Genomic DNA, 17,365 nt, shown 5'->3' on the forward strand with positions numbered 1-17,365 from the left:
ACGGACTCAATAAAAGTTTCTACCCACAGGCTGTCAAACATGCCCTACCTCCACCCTGATTGAAGGTTAACTGTGCTGTTAAAATTTATGGACATTTCCACTGTATTTATTAACCAAAATTATTATTATAGCAACCAACATTCCTACATTGAGTCCTACCTGTTACTCAATGTGCACTACCACCGATCACATTGCACCTCATATTGCACACCTACCTGCTCCTTTATATGGGATAATTTAACTTGTACATATCTGTGTAGATACTTGTACTATTACATACATTCCCTGTGTAGGCACCTCATAAACATTAAGTCTATTCTTTTTTTGGTTTCTTTTTTTTTTTTCTATATTCTCTCTTATTCTATCTACATATTTACATAAAAAATGCTTTGTGATGATAGATATCGAAGCATGATATCGAAGCATGATGGCTCAAGTGTCCTGGGGTTACTCTCAGTGCTCTGATAACTCTATATCCTTACACTGCACTGATTAGTGCTTTTGGCTCTGATGTCATGTTCACGTGCTGTGGATCAACCGGTGATCCATGGACAGGAAGTCTGGACTGGCTCTCCGTTTAAAAGGTCAGAGTTTCTGAGTTTTACTTTAACAGGCAGTGCAGAAACTGGTTTAAGCCGGTGGTGAGCAGACTTGTCCAGCTCTAACAGAAGAAACACTGCATGAGTAGTGTTGCAGATCAAGTGCAATTCATCAGCCACACCCGTTAACTGTGCAGCACTCCTCTGATGATCCTCTAGGTAGAATGAATAGATTCAGAAATATACTGCAGGAATTAGTTTCTTGGGGGGGAACATTTGAACCATTGAAAAATGCGGTCGTTTTTCACAAGTTTTAACCTTTACTGTTAAAATTTTAACTTTTGAATGCTTATTTTATTTAAGCAATTTAGCAAGAGCATCAGATAATAAGAATAACATAATTAAATCACCTAAATTTGATCTTAACCTCACTAATCTACTCTAGGTTGATGCTGATTTCTGATACCAGTCTTGAGATGAAAGGTAGAATAAAAAAAGAAGTGTGTCATGGTCACAGGTGCAGTCCTCTCCGGGTCTCGCCTGATGAAGTTCAAATGGGGAAGTAGTGACTCGGTACAAAGTCCCCCAAATTCTTTCAGACAGCCAACACAGCAAAAATGAGCTAAGACAAAGCCAAAAACTGCAATTCTTTCACAGTGGTTAGGCAGTTAATCTTCTGGTGCTCCTATTTTTGACTGAACTCCAAAATCTTCAGAGGAAGAACCCCCCCCCAGAAAACCCTTTTTCTTTTACTCATTTTCTCACATGCATGACTTGTTTACTCTGTGAGACACACATCTATCGACACACATACTTACAGCTACGCCCCCTCCTGTCTGCTAGCTGTGCATTCTCCTGCACTGAGAAAACAGGTGGGCTGCAGAGGGAGAGATATTTTAGGGCTACAAATGAAAACACTGCAAGCAGCGACGAAGGAAACATGAAAAAGTTTTTTCACTCTACGTTTTTCTATTTTAATCGTCTATGGCTCTGAGAAAAAAAAAACATGTAAATATTAATGACAACACTGACCCCGTTTTCATTACTGGACTTTATTAGTAAAATGTGTAAAAGGTTGGTTCAAACCTTTGTGTACAGCAAAGATCAGAGATTTGGGAACACTGTAGTAAAATGTATTTTGGCTGAATTGTGATGTGGATCATTTATTTGCATTTGTTCAAAGAAAAAGTACCACGTAATTTCTAACATCCAGTTCTTAATTGTTGAACGAGACAACTCGTTTCTTTTCACTGTACTGAGAACAGTCTTTAAACCAAATGTGCAACAAAGTCTGAAGCAGCTTGATTTTCAGTTTTTCACTTTATATCACACAAAAGCCACAGTGGAAAAAAAAACAACCCACATCAGCAGTACAAAATCCTTCTTGTAATAAAATAAAGGAAAATGGATTGAAACGACATGACAATTAATACTTTTTAAATAACACATAGAAAAGATTTCTCTTTGTAAACAGACCAAAGGTATGACTTAATAAGGAATGCTATTTACGATTCCATTTGGTTATTTAGAATTATTCTGACATAATAAAATATAGAGAAATTTTAACCTGCGTCTATGATATGCTGGAAGAAAAGCAGTGCCAAATGACGACAACATGCATCTCAAACTTATTATAAAAGCAGTTTGTAGTGTTGCATATTTAAGATATAGTATATTAAAATATATTAAGATCTTGGTGTAATTTCCGATCCCCTCTTTTCCACAAAAAAGTCCAGCACACCCGTTCACATTGAAATGACATTAATGACGTTAGTTAAGACTCTCAAATGAAGTAAGACTCCGTGCATCTTATTACAGTAACTAATCATGCACTTACCAAGCCACAGACTGTGACACTGACTGTTGCTAATTTTTTCTTCCACACACTTTTGTTAAGAAATCATGTGAAGAAGAAAATCTTCACACACACACAATAGAAAATATGTTGTTCTGCTCTAGAAAATCTGTCACATTTGATTGTTTATTTAACTCAACATGGAAGCTATATTTTTACCCAAACAGATGACCGACTCGTGACTGCAAAGCAGTATAAAAATTATTTCCCATTTATGATTGGAAAAGTGAACTCAAGCCATTTCAGTTCACAGGCTCCAGCCTCATTTCACTCCATCCACACTTCTGCCATCTGGCTGTGATAGACCCGTGGGTCCACAGTGGATGGGCTAATGGTCGGAGAACCCTGGCATGGGAAAGGGCCTGGCAAAAGCTTCAACACGATGGCGCAGATCTGCGATGCGAGCCACCGTTTCTGGGTCCTGAAGAAGGAAGTTCTTGAAGTCCTGGAGCTTTCCTGCAAACAACAGAAAAGAGAAATGCTCAGATGTTTATTCTTAGCTTCCTCTGTTTCACTACCACTGGGCATTTTGTCCTCTCTCATGCAGCAGTTTTAAAGACTGTACACTATATTTTCCTTTATAAATTCACTAATGCTATTACAGTTAATAATGAACAGTTTCAAACTGTGCTTTGGAAAAAAGAATTTAAACATGTTTTAGGCATCCACTGAGCTACAGATTAATCTGCCTCCCTCCTCACAGCAGGCTCACCTGTCTTTTTCTTGACATCCAAGGCAATCTTGAAACCCTCATCCATGAACTCGACAACTTGCACAAAGTCGGCTTCTTTGAACTGTCTCGAGGTCAGGGCTGGAGCACCTGACAGAGAAGAACACATCACTCAGCTTGAAATACACTTCCCATTGTTCTTTTCCAGTTTAGGTCTTTTAATTCCTGTTCTTGTGTTTTCCCCCTAATTTGGCTATATAGTCTTTTAAAAAAATAGCATAGACTGGGAGCTTCTTAAAAGGTCAGTAAATAACCTATACAGGCTTGAGATGTGTCAAAACTACACAGATAATGAAGGCTACTGTGGTGCAGGACAAAAGAGAAGATAATAAGTGCAGGACACTGGATTACAGGTAAAAGATACAGCTAAAAATGAGGGATTGTGTTGGACACAAATTAAATGTGACAAGAAACTCCAAACAACCTAAAACAAAACTACAATATTACACTGCTGAACAACCGATCACCACATCAGATCAAGAAATTTCATTGCACTGTTGTGTCTGTATCGTTCTGTCTGGTGTTGCACCGTCTTTGCACATTGCACTTTATGTAGTCCTGTGTTGATTGTCTGTTATATGTCATATGTAGCACCATGGCCTTGGAGGAACGTTGTCTCGTTTCACTGTGTACTGTACCACTGCACATGGTTGGAATGACAATAGAGCCACTTGACTTGAGATGGGGGAGATTTAAATTAAGATTTCAAATGAATATACAGGGAAGCACGTGGTTTCTAATCCTTAATAAGTATGACCACCTCCTGGTGTGTGTCCAGCAAACACAGTGTGATGTGAAGCTGCTTCTCACCAAGTCTGAGGCCACCAGGCGTCAGGGCGCTCTTGTCTCCGGGGCAGGTATTCTTATTGGCGGTGATTGATGCAAGCTCAAGCACCCTCTCAGCTCGAGCACCATCAATACCCTTAGGTCGCAGGTCCACGAGGACCAGGTGGTTGTCGGTCCCACCTGGAACATCCAGAGTTTTCAATAAATAGGGGGAAAATATGTTGTTTTTAAAAGTCACCTGTACATTACACGAGATTAAGGGAAAAAATACACTAGGAACGTGTTTTACTGGTACGGTCTTCCACTCTTACTAGTTATTTGGCTAAAAATATTTACTAAGGGATTAAAGAAAGATGTATGTACACACTGCAGAGTAAGCACAGGACAAGTCTGTATTTTTTTTTTAGAGTATCAACTAAAGGCTATACATCAAAACAAAAACAAACAAAAAAACAGTGGAGGCCAGCGTATTGGATTCAGTACAAGAAAAGTGACCAATTTTATCTGATTCTTTTTTCTTGACTGACAAGGCAGGCACAGCGACATTAGCCTATTTGCACGTCGTGGATTTAAATGAATTTGTGCTTTTTTTCTTGCTGTGTAATTTGCATTTTGTTACAGGACATTTTATATGAATTTTCAGTGTTAAATGCTCCGTGCTGAGTAAAGAAGTGCATACTAGATTACCTGATACCAGAGTGTAGCCTTTGCTGAGAAGAGCTGCAGCCATAGCCTTGGCATTCTTTAGCACCTGGTCAATATACTCCTTAAACAGGGGGGACTGTGCCTGGACACACAGAACCAAAAGTGTACAGTAAGTTAGCCTTTACATTTGGCTCTGTAATACCCTATTCCAGGGGTAGACAACTCCAGGCCTCGATGGCCGACGTCCTGCAGGTTTTAGATATCACCCTGAGTCAACACACCTGAATGAAATGATTAGTTCATTACCAGGCCTCTGGAGAACTTCAGGACATGTTGAGGAGGAAATTTGGCCATTTGAATCAGCTGTGTGGGATCAAGGACACATCTAAAACCTGCAGGACACCGGGCCTGGAGGCCTGGAGTTGTCTACCCCTGCCCTATTCCCTTTACTGACTGAAGTTTATGCAACATGTTCTTAAGGTTGTGCAGACCTGTCTGAGCGCCACTGCTACACCACCAATGGCATGGTTATGAGGTCCACCCTGCAGGGAGGGGAAGATGGAAAAGTTGACCCTGTCCTCGAGGTCGTACATGATTTCCTTTCCCTTTTTGTCAACTGAGCGAACACCCTTCCGATAGAAGATGAGACCAGCCCTGGACAGAACAGAATCTTTTACTGATGAAGCGATTTTATTTTTGTCCCCACCCGTGTCTCTTACAGTTTGACCTTACCTTACTCCACGGAGGGACTTGTGCGTGGTGGAGGTGACCAGGTCAGCATGTTCAAAGGGCGAGGGGATGGCTTTGGCTGCCACCAGGCCACTAATATGAGCCATGTCAGCAAGCAAGTAGGCATTGATGTTGGTGCACAGCTGGAAGAAAAAGAGGCAGGATGAGGGAACAGTTATAAAATTAAGACCAACATGTATACACATGTGGCAGGAAAGTTCCATTTTTCCTGTGGTTTACAAAAGCTTTTAATTAGCCCTAAAAGGTGAGGTGAAAATACATTCTCTTTTCCATCTGCATTAGATTCAGATGGTTTTTGGCCCTTCTTATAAATCTGTCCTCTATTTTAAGGTGACAGAGGACCAAGCTGTCACCTCAAAAAAGCTGTGTTTGTATTTAAAACTTAATCAAAGCTGATCCATCCTTTTGATACAGGATAACAAGAAGAAGAAAAGTGAAGCACACAACAGAACAGAAAAAGACGGGGTGAACACGGGGTGAGCTGTGAATGCAGAGAGTTCTCTGTGCACCTTCTTGATGCGGGCATAGTCAATGAGCCGGGCATAGGCACTGGTGCCAGCGATGATGAGCTTGGGCCGGAACAGCTTGGCCGTCATCTCCATCTGGTCGTAGTCTATAAGTCCTGTTGCAGTCTGCAGTAAAGAAGGCAGATAGAGGAAATGGCCTTGGCCGGTCAATGATTACGTTTCAGAAAATACAGTTTGCAAGGACAGCACTGAACCCGTTATAAACATCTTACTGTAACATACTGAAAATTTGACTTTCTTAGTATTTGCTGGCTTATTGACTTTTGGAAGACTTCTCACACTGACATTGATAAGACATAAAAAAAAATACATCAGTATATCCCAGTGTTCATACTCTACCAAAAAAAGGCTAATCGTTCTACACTGGTATAAACGGGTGTCAGTAGATATCAGTAGAAGGCTTTTCTACTTACATTTAGCTTGTAAGGCATTGACTCAAAGTAGATTGAGGTTGCAGAGATTCTTTTCACATCAGACATGTAGCCGTGAGTCAGACTGGAGTGAAAAAAACAAAACAAAACAAAACAATATATACATAAAGAATAAAACATGGAAGCTCAAAGACAGAAAATGAGATTTATGAATTAAAAAAATAAATAATTTTTTTTATACATATATGAATCTAAAAAGGGAAAAAATACAGCAAAAATAAAGCAACAGTGAATACTAACTGTCCACCATCAGGCAGGTCCAGGCCCATGATACGATCGTGGGGATTGAGTACAGCGGTGTAACTGGCAAAGTTGGCAGGAGAGCCAGAGTACGGTTGGACGTTGATGCCCCACTGAGCTGGATCCAGGTCAAAGGCCTCCAGAGCTCGCTTCTGACAGAGCAGCTCAATTTGGTCAACCACTTCTGCTCCACCATAATACCTGAGGGTGGATATGGAAACATGAACTACTGTGAATAACCTGCTAATTTCAGCTTTTTGGTAGAATTTAAACCAGCAGTGATTAATTGTTTGGCCACAACGCACAATAGTTCCTTTTAGGCCAATGTGGTGAACTGTTGTTTATGTGCATTCCCAGCAAACGCAGAAAATAAATATCATTCAAATCTGATAGATGTAAATCCAGTGTTCAGTCTTATGTGTGTTTTTGTTACAGTCAGCTCCCGATGAAAACTGCTTATACACCCAACAGCAATCGCCAGCTACTTGCTCTCTATTTGTCTGTTGCTTGAGATTGAGCAAGTAGAACATATTGGGAAAAAAAAATCAACACTATGACAGGTGTACATTATGGTAAAATATTTCCTCCATAGCGTAGACTCATCGGTATAAGCAAACCCTTTAAGTACAGCACTAATTCTGCACTATCATTTGCAGTCATTACTTATCTGAAGGAAATAACAGAAAATTGATTAACTGAAAATAATATCAACCATGTTAATAAAAAGAGGTGTAGCTGAATAAAAACCTACCTTTTTCCTGGGTAGCCTTCAGAGTATTTGTTGTTAAGACAGGAGCCGAGAGCTTCCAGAGCGGCACGGCTGCAGAAATTCTGCAATGAAAACACACACATGCGAACACACACAGATTAATGGCACAAGTGGACAGATGGGACAAGGCCGGCAAATTAAAGTCTGCGAAGTGATGGTGAGAAATTCTCCCCTGATTAAAAGCCGGTGGAAGGAATACTTCGAGGACCTCCTTAATCCCACTGACACATCTTCCGAGGAGGAAGCAGAGTCTGGGGATGACCCGCCAATTTCCGGGGGCGAGGTCACTGAGGCAGTTAAACAACTCCTTGGTGGCAGAGCCCCTGGTGTGGATGAGGTCCGCCCCGAGTTCCTGAAGGTTCTGGACGTTGTAGGGCTGTCCTGGTTGACACGCCTCTACAATGTTGCGTGGAGATCAGGGGCAGTACCCCTGGACTGACAGACCGGGGTGGTGGTCCCCATCCTTAAGAAGGGGGATCGGAGGGTGTGTTCCAACTACAGGGGGATCACACTCCTCAGCCTCCCTGGGAAAGTCTATGCCAGGGTGCTGGAAAGGAGAGTTCATCCTGGTCGCGGAACACTGGACCAGCTCTTTATCCTCTCAAGGATACTTGAGGGCGCATGGGAGTTTGCCCAACCAGTCTACATGTGTTTTGTGGACTTGGAGAAGGCATTCGACCATGTCCCTCGGGGTGTCCTGTGGGAGGTGCTGTCGGACTCGTTCCCGGTGGGTGATGGGCTCCGCCAGGGCTGCCCTTTGTCACAGGATTTCTAGGCGCAGCCAAGTGGCGGAGGGCTTTCACTTCAGTGGCCTCAGAATCTCATCTCTGCTTTTCGCAGATGATGTGGTTCTGTTGGCTTCATCAGGTGATGGCCTCCAGCTCGCACTGGAACGGTTCGCAGCCAAGTGTGAAGCAGCGGGAATGAGGATCAGCACCTCCAAATCTGAGGCCATGGTTCTCAGCCGGAAAAGGGTGGAGTGCCCACTCCGGGTTGGGGATGAGTTCCTGCCCCAAGTGGAGGAGTTCAAGTATCTCGGGGTCTTGTTTGCGAGTGATGGAAGAAGGGAGCCAGAGATCGACAGACGGATTGGTGCTGCGGCCGCAGTGATGCGGACGCTGCACTGGTCCGTCGCACCGGTCCGTCGTGGTGAATCTACGTCCCTACCCTCACCTATGGCCACGAGCTGTGGGTAGTGACCGAAAGAACGAGATCGCGTATACAAGCGGCGGAAATGAGCTTCCTCCGAAGGGTGGCTGGCCTCTCCCTTAGAGATAGGGTGAGAAGTTCAGCCATCCAGGAGGGGCTCAGAGTAGAGCCGCTGCTCCTCCACATTGAAAGGAGCCAGCTGAGGTGGTTCGGGCATCTGACAAGGATGCCTCCTGGGCCCCTCCTGGGCCCCTCCTGGGTGAGGTGTTCCGGGCATGTCCCACCGGGAGGAGGCCCCGGGGCAGACCCAGGACACGCTGGAGAGATTATATCTCTCGGCTTGGTGTTCCCCTGGATAAGCTGGAGGAGGTGGCTGAGGAGAGGGAGGTCTGGGCTTCTCTGCTTAGGCTGCTGCCCCCGCGACCCAGCCCCGGATAAAGCGAAAGAAGATGGATGGATGGATGGATGGATGGATGGCTGGATTAAAAGCAATCAGCGTAACTCTGCATAACTCAGCGTCTTTTTCAGGCCTAACTGAAATAGTGAAAGCCTTACCAAATTCAGAGGTCCAAAACAGCCCTAAATATGACAGATTTGGTTGTCTAAAATAACAAATTTTATGTGTGGCTACTGCAGGCACAATGTGAGCTCCAATTTAAACGAAAATGCTGATAAAGTAATCTACTCTGCACAGAAACTTGATAAAACTGATAAAACTGTTGTCAGTGGATGATATGAACAGCACCTCCCTTTTCACTGGTAGAACAAAAGATGAAAGCAGGGCCGATTCAAATAAACTGTGCTTGGTGTGAAATGAAAAATGTTACTATTCAGAAGAACAGACGAGGTTTTATCTGCTGCTGTTTCTTCTTCGCCACAGTAGTTGCAGCCCTGGCTGTGTAACATGTCTCTCTTGTATATCGTCACACTTGTCAGTAACAGGATCTGACATAAAATGAACACAGATAAATATAGTCTGAATTCTGCCTCTCTGAATGGGGTGGTGGTCGTGGTGTGTTGTTATGCTAATGCTTCACCTGGAAGCTAACAGCTTTCTACTGCATCCGCCTGTCACGCCAACTGCTGTGCATATATTGTGTGTACACATGTGGAAAACTGTACGTCTTCTCATTGAAGGAATGTCTGTCTGAGCTGTACTGTGATGTGACTTGCAGAGTGAGCTGGGGAGGAGGCAGAATGAAGATATCAGCTTTATCTCACACTAGAGTGGTCAGGCTTTGTGTTGAGAGGGGGCTGACATACTCCACTGAACTGTGGCGAAGAAGAAACAGGAGGAGAGAGAAGGAACAGCAGAAGATAAAACCTCGTCTGCTCTTCTGAATAGTAAAATTTTTCGTTTCACACCATCCAGCCTTGGAATGAAAACAAAGAGCTGCCTGAATCTTTCTGATAACTGAACTAGTCTCGCTTACAACAAGCAGAGTTTCTGATAAGTGTTTTTACTATTAAAGAAGTCGAGTTTGAATGACTTCCAGCCTACTGTGGGCAGTTTCTCAGTGAGTGAATAATGAATTAACAGGAAGCTGGATATGAATTTATTCCTAACAAAACCATTTCTGCATTAACATAAAAGGTGTGTGCTGACTTATTCTGACTTCCAATATATGTTTATATTCATGTATATTCACTTATTGTGCAGCCTATTCCATCCCCACTAGGGCAGGGCAATATGGCCAAAAATATTTATCACGATATATATTTGAAAATTTGCGATAACGATATAACTGACGCGAGACAAAATACTTTAAAACTCCACAAGTTTATTAGTGCAAAAAAAACCCCCATCAATGTATTTTCACCTAAACAAGCAGCTGTTTTTTTATGTGCATTAAAGTTATATAAAAATTTAACAGTGCAAATGCAAATTCCTTGCTGACAGTTTAGCCAAAAGTAATTTCCAGTGGAAATTGGCCGACATATCCTGAGCATAACCATGTATAATATCCACAAAACTTAAAGAGGTTATACACATACGGTAATATTATGTTGAAGCACAGTACGTATCACTCCGCGAGGCTCCTGACTACGGTAGCCGTAATGCTCCGACAATCCATCAAGCGGTGCGGGTTCATAGCTTAGCAAAGTGGTACTAAAACATTTTTGACAGATTTTTGAGCGCCGTGTAGCACATAAAATCGGTTCGGTAATAACGGCGGCCCACTTGCATGCTCTACCAAAAATTGTGCTTTGGTGTGTATCTGACGGACGAAAGCCAAACCAGTTCCACACCACTGAAGTTGCACCATTTTTACAAACCAATTGTGCTTCATCTGTTTCATTCAATGATCTGCTTTCGCCCTTCTCATTCTCCGTCGCCGCCATACTTTTTCCACCATGTGCGTATGAAAACAAAGGCACTGCGCATGCGCATTTTACCCATATTCTATCGCGATATTTCATTTTCTTATCATTGCCTAACGTTATACCGGTATTACTGTGAACGGCATGATATGGCCCAGCCCTAATCCCCACTATAATTTGTTAACTAAATATACAGAAAAAGCAAAATAAAAAACAAAACAAAAACTGGCTTATACAAAAGCACTTAAATTTACATTTCTAAGATCTAGTACCTCAGATGCAATGAGCTCCAAACCACGGCACTGCCTGTCCTTCTCCTTCTGCAGCAGATTCCACATCTCGGGGTCATCCTGAGCCAGGCTCTCCTGACCCGTCCAAGGACGATCTTCATCCGCTGCACGGGTGGCAGCGTGAGACTGGTGGGCACGTGCACTGAGACAAGCAGGGACTCGCTGGCACAGCGGCTGTGGGTGGAAGACGAGTTGGGAATATGAGGAAAGAAAATACAGGAAGGAAAAGGTTTGATTTAGAGTTTGTCAGCTTTACACAGATATCGCAGTTACAGTAGAAATGTTTTCTAAAACTCTGTCATTGCACCAAACTGGGTCATAAGGACTAACATGAGTTGCCAGAGTGTGCGAGTGTGCTTGTGTGTGTGCGTGCGTGCGTGCATCATCCTGCAGCTAACAGATGGTTGTATTGGATTTCCAGGTACAACTATTGTATATTTCCCACCTAATCATGTCGTTCTCTGCTGAAAGCTAGTCACCTCAAAGTGGACAAACTTAACTGAAGAATCAAATTAGTTTGACTTGGTAGCCACAGATCATTCTGCAGTTAAAGTCCCTGTCATCTCCTAAAGTTGCTGAATTTTCATGGACATTTTTTAGTTTTTGGTCACCACGTTGCTGCTAGCTGTCCTATTACAAAGAACATCAATTCTCTAAAGTCTTTATTTGATCATTTCATATATTTAAAGTGTTATCCTAATTTGTCCTGTACAAATTAGGAGACATTTGCCTCCTTTCAACTACTGTGCTTCCCTTACACTCTAATGCAGCCTGGTATAATTAGAAGCTGGCGTGTTTTCGTGATATCAATAATCAGCATGGTTGTTCAATTATGCCTCTATCAGCACTTCTACAAACTGGGACCGACTTTTACAGCCTCAGTGTACCAGCAGAAGGAATACAGAGAACAGATTCAGCACTTCCTGCTTATCTAATCTGGACTGACCATGCTTCATCATGCGAGATGTTGCAGAATTAAGTCATTTGTGCATACTTGCGTTGCATTTTTGTTTTCAGTCTTCATGTATGTCAGGTGTGGGGAATGGCCCATCCAGCATTTCCTGATTTTTAAAGTACTTATGATGTCATGTCTGACATCATCAGGTTAAACCAACAGGAGGGGTTTCTTTGACCATAAGAATGTTTACTTTAGTTTGTTTTAGGATACAAAGGGATTTGTTGAATATTTTTACTTATATAGAGCCATCTAGTTGTATAAATGTGTTAATCAGAAGAGTGGGGAGCTTTATGTAACTCTCAGTCATTTGAGTTTTAGATTCCCCAGCTCAAGCTACTGGTACTGGGTAGACCAGTGGTCAGCAACCCCTGTATTTTATTAGTGTTAGTTTTTTTTTTTTTTTTTTTATTTTAGTTCGAAATTGGAAGGTTATTGTGATCTTGAAATATTACAATAAAATTATATTTTATTAATTTTCGTCGCTCAAAATAAGCGTCACACTTCACATCAGAAAGCCACTCTCATTCAGAATCACAAATGGAGTGATACTAAGAACCTTCCAAGATGTTCCTTTACTCCAATGTCCTGTTATATTTTAGGAAGCAAAGAGCAGATTAATTTTAGGATTAAAAATCCTTGGAAAAACTTTAAAATGCTTAAATCACAAAATAAATTTCCCTGACAGAAAGACATCGTCGTGGACAAATCTCAACGCTATCCTCTGAAAAAGTACACACACAGAAATATTTTTCAATTTGAAATCACATGCCCTGACCACAAGACAAACCCTGTCCTGTGAGTCCATTAAAACTTTAATCAAGATGCACACCAAAATAATTATATTCAACAAGAACAGCATGAGTGCATGTGAACCACTCAGTTTCATGAAAAATGTCAAAAACACCAACAGCGGCGACTTTTAAAACCAGCTCTGAAAACATGAGATTTAGACTCAAACTTTCTGAGAAACTACATGAAAGTTCAGAAAAATGTTGAGTCAGCTTTGTTATGCGTTCAGTATGTGATTCAGTTTTTCAGCATACCCAATCAACTTTGGGAATGTGGAAGTCTAGTACACTGTCCTCACTGTTCAATGACCCGATTTTAATTTAATTATATGATAAATTTGGACGGGAATGTTACAATCTTTAATAAATTAAGACAAAAACCTGATTTCTTGTTCATAAAAGGAGCCAACATCTACATGAAAAGCTTATTTTCCCCCTGTGCTGGATTATGGTGGTGTGATTTATAAGCATGCCTCTGCCTCCGCTCTTAAGCCCTTGGATACGGTTTACTGTTCTGCAGTCAGGTCTATTACTGTTGATTTTTATAGCGCTCATCACTGCATCTTTTATGGGGGAGAAAAAACAAACAAACAAACAGCCCAACCAGATAAAATAACAACAGATGATATAGATAGCTGTATGTTATTGTCAATACATTATTAGGACGTTTTACACCACGCCTGTATCTGGGGCATCCCAAACTTGTTCATATCAATGTAATTCACTGGAAGTCCGTACTAAGCTTGGAAAAATCTTTTTTTTCCTGTTCATTGAAAACCTGGGACTCTCGATAAAATAATTACTCATTTATAAAATGTTACTTAGCACTAAACTTTTGATGAATTTCTAATGATATTTTAAACCATTTAGCTTCTCTTTTAATCTACACCAAATATCTGGATCCTGTCTTAATTTACATTTGTATATGTGGTTTTTTTTTTTTATCTGATCTTTTTTATCCTGATTATGTTACAGTTTAGCATGTTTCTTTCATAGTTTGTATCCTCTTTTTCTATTTTAAATACTAAGCTTGTGATAACATTTTTGTAAAGTATTTATGACAGCAGTAAATACTGATGAGGATAAAGAGTCAAACAGCTGCTGGTGTGACTGAAACAATGACTGTTACTTTTCAAGGTGGACAAAACACCCACATGTGTTACATAATTATCCCCGTGTAGAACATTTGGTTATAGTGCTTTCTTGGTGCTCCCACCAAGACCTATGAGGCCCATTTTGCACTTTGAACATTATTTGGACCAAAACCAGCTTCTTCAAGTGTTGAATATTATCATCCGTTAACCTGTGCTTGCATTATCTGCAAACTGTTATCGGGATCAGGGCTCGACTTCACTCGACTTTATTAAAGCCCCTGTCAGCATGAAAGCCACTCATTAACCAGCTAAAAATACCTACAGCTTTTTTCCCTTTTGGATAAAGTGGTGTAACACTAACAGACAACGTTACCAAACCTACAGTGTGCCCCTCCACTTCTTCCAGTAGGCCAAAACAACACCTTACAAAAGTAGGTCACCAGGGTTTAAGAGATTGTTTTTCCATATGCACTTATATTTATTATGACTTTCCAAACACACTGAACTAGCTTTGAATACACTGGGTTATTTTCAAAGCTTGTTGGTATGAATATAATACTCGAAAATAAATTAAACAAAGTGTGGCTTTAAAATTAATTATTCAGCATCTTTTTTCATGATCAAAACCTAATTTGTTTTTTATATTTATATCTATAGCATATATTATTTAAACTCTTATTCCACTTCAAAGGCAGACGATACACGGTTCAACACTACTGCATGCATTCTTCCCTTCTGATCATCTATCAAGCTGTGTGGATAACACAAAAACACACATGTATGCCACGCATCAACAACTCTAAGCACGAAAACACATCCCTGCCGCAAACGCTCTCACTGAATATCATATCATCTTTAAATATGGTTCATGTGCCCCCTTATTAAAAATCGTACACTTTTCATCCCTGTAGTTTGTTGCAGTTTTGCAACATGATGAAACTGAGCAGTCGCTGTTGCATCATCACGTGGACCCAGCTGCGTTCACCTAACTTAACCACTGGCAGCTAGCTTACCGGTGGCGAGCAAACAAGCCTCGAGTTTCCATAAATGAAATGCATAAAGGACAGAAAGAAAACAGTTAGCGGTTTGTTGCATTCGCTAAATATAAACTGCACACTTGAGCAGCAGTAAGAAACATAACCCCACCAAGCCTGTGAATTGGTAAAGAGTAAACTCTGTCGTTAGCAAACAGCCAACCACGCAGAAATACGAGCTTAGTAACCCAACCGAAAACAACACCGGGGGCAAAACAGCGTAGAAATATATTTAACGGCATAGTTACCCGTGTGAGCTGTCTCAGAGCGAATAGCAGCATGTTTCCAGGTGTAAGACCAGACGAAGAAGCAGCACAGCAGCGCACACACAGCTGGTACGGTCGAAAAGGCTGTTTGAGAGACGGTTGGTTACGCTCGTCCTACCGAAGGGGTCGATGGGAAGTGTAGGCACATTGTTTTGAGGACGACACATAAACTAGCGATGTCCCTGCAGCGCTCACTCTGCTGTTTCTTTGCTCGTACACAATCTGTCCGTTTCAGGTTAGGTTTCTCTTATTCAGCGTTACATTTTGAAAATATCTATGTCTGCTAAATATAGCGAGCGGAGCATGTGTGACTCCTTTAATGGTGACATTGAAGTCCAGCTCTTAAAGGCATAAAAAACACTGCTCAAAAAAATAATAATAAAGGGAACACTTAAACAACACAATGTAACTCCAAGTCAATCACACTTCTGTGAAATCAAACCTTCCACTTAGGAAGCAACACTGATCGAAAATCAGTTTCACATGCTGTTGTGCAAATGGAACAGACAACAGGTGGAAGTTAGGCAATTAGCAAGACATCCCCGATAAAGGAGTGGTTCTGCAGGTGGTAACCACAGACCACTTCTCAGTACCTATGTTTGACTGATGTTTTGGTGACTATTGAATGCTGGCGGTGATTTGGCAGCATGAGACGGAGTCTACAACCCACACAAGTGACTCAGGTAGTGCAGCTCATCCAGGATGGCACATCAATGAGCTGTAGCAAAAAGGTCCAGAGCATGGAGAGCATACCAGGAGACACGTCAGTACAATAGGAGACGTGGAGGAGGCCATAGGAGGACAACAACCAAGCAGCAGGACCGCTACCTCCGCCTTTGTGCAAGGAGGAACAGGAGGAGCACTGCCAGAGCTCTGCAAAATGACCTCCAGCAGGCCACAAATGTGCATGTGTCTGCTCAAACGGTCAGAAACGGACTCCATGAGGGTCCAATGTCCACAGGTGCTTGTGCCTACAGCCCAGCACTGTGCAGGACGTTTGGCATTTGCCAGAGAACACCAAGATTAGCAACTTCGCCAGTGGCGCCCTGTGCTCTTCACAGATGAAAGCAGGTACACATTGAGCACATGTGACAGTTCTCCACGGTGTCTGCAGGCAGCGTGGAGAATATTCTGCTGCTTGCAACATCTTCCAGCATGACTGGTTTGGCAGTGGGTCAGTAATGGTGTGGGGTGGCATTTCTTTGGGGGACCACACAGCCCTCCATGTGCTTGCTAGAAGTAGCCTGACTGCCATTAGGTACCAAGATGCGATCCTCAGACCCCTGATGAGACCATATGGTGGTGCAGTTGGGCCTGCAAGACAATGCGAGACCTCATGTGGCTGGAGTGTGTTAGCAGTTCCTGCAAGATGAAGGCATTGATGGTATGGACTGGCCCGCCTGTTCCCCGGACCTGAAACCACTTGAGCACATCTAGGACATCATGTCTCGCTCAATACACCAACGCAACATTGCACCACAGACTGTCCTAGAGTTGGTGGATGCTTTAGTCCAGGTCTGGGAGGAGATCCCTCAGGAGACCATCTGCCACCTCATCTGGAGCATGCCCAGGCACTGTAGGGAGGTTATACAGGCACGTGGAGAGCACACACACGACTGAGCCTCATTTTAACTTGTTTTATGGACCTTATATCAAAGTTGGATCAGCCTGTATTGTGTTTTTTGTTTTTTCTTTCATTTTGACTCCAAATCCAGACCTCCATGGGTCTGGACCCCCAAAACAGGAATGGTTTCAAGTGAAGGCCGCTGACATTTTCCTCTCCTCATCTTTTCTGGCTGTTTTTTCACCAGTTTTGCTTTTAGCTTGGGTCTGTGCCACTACTGGTAGCATGAGGCAACCTGGACCGTACAGAGTTTGCTCAGGTAGCTCCTCCAGGATGAATGCATCAATCAAGCCAGCAAATCTTCTGGCCAATGACAGGCATGCATACAAACATGTGGGGTCCTTACAAACTACTGATTACTAATTTGAATTGCTGGAATGAAATGTGGGGAAAATGATTTTTTTTTTTTTTTTTTTTTTTTGGGGGGGGGGGGGGGGGGGGTCCCTTTGTATTGAGCCCTCTGTAGCTTGATAATTTTTTTTGTTTTATCAAATAATGTGGCAAACTTTCATTCCTAACACATTACCCAGGCCACATCAATACAGATATCCAGCTTTCTTAAGTAATG

The 17,365-nt window shown here is 42.2% G+C and overlaps 1 protein-coding gene across 1 annotated transcript; it reads right to left on the reverse strand.

Moving 5' to 3' along the window:
* Positions 1 to 1,582: 1,582 nt before the first annotated feature.
* Positions 1,583 to 15,263, reverse strand: LOC134627373 (serine hydroxymethyltransferase, mitochondrial-like). The gene is made up of 12 exons (XM_063473394.1): positions 15,156 to 15,263; positions 11,016 to 11,207; positions 7,255 to 7,334; positions 6,504 to 6,704; positions 6,246 to 6,327; positions 5,815 to 5,937; positions 5,288 to 5,427; positions 5,047 to 5,209; positions 4,598 to 4,697; positions 3,935 to 4,090; positions 3,107 to 3,214; positions 1,583 to 2,850 (listed from the first exon to the last, which is right to left on the reverse strand). Exons 1-12 carry the CDS (start codon positions 15,186 to 15,188, stop codon positions 2,723 to 2,725), a joined length of 1,506 nt encoding a protein of 501 aa, XP_063329464.1. The 5' UTR covers positions 15,189 to 15,263; the 3' UTR covers positions 1,583 to 2,722.
* Positions 15,264 to 17,365: the final 2,102 nt, after the last annotated feature.

The sequence above is a fragment of the Pelmatolapia mariae genome, linkage group LG5 (genome assembly GCF_036321145.2).
Source record: "Pelmatolapia mariae isolate MD_Pm_ZW linkage group LG5, Pm_UMD_F_2, whole genome shotgun sequence".
In the NCBI taxonomy this organism is placed as follows: Eukaryota; Metazoa; Chordata; class Actinopteri; order Cichliformes; family Cichlidae; genus Pelmatolapia; species Pelmatolapia mariae.

Excerpts from the sequence above, each read along its gene's own strand:
- LOC134627373 (XM_063473394.1), bottom strand. The coding sequence starts at position 15,188 with ATGCTGCTATTCGCTCTGAGACAGCTCACACGG. Across the intron at positions 5,428-5,814 it reads ACTATGCCCGCATCAAGAAG|CTGTGCACCAACATCAATGC; the intron begins GTGCACAGAGAA and ends TTTTTCTTCCAG. Across the intron at positions 4,698-5,046 it reads TAGCAGTGGCGCTCAGACAG|GCACAGTCCCCCCTGTTTAA; the intron begins GTCTGCACAACC and ends CTGTGTGTCCAG.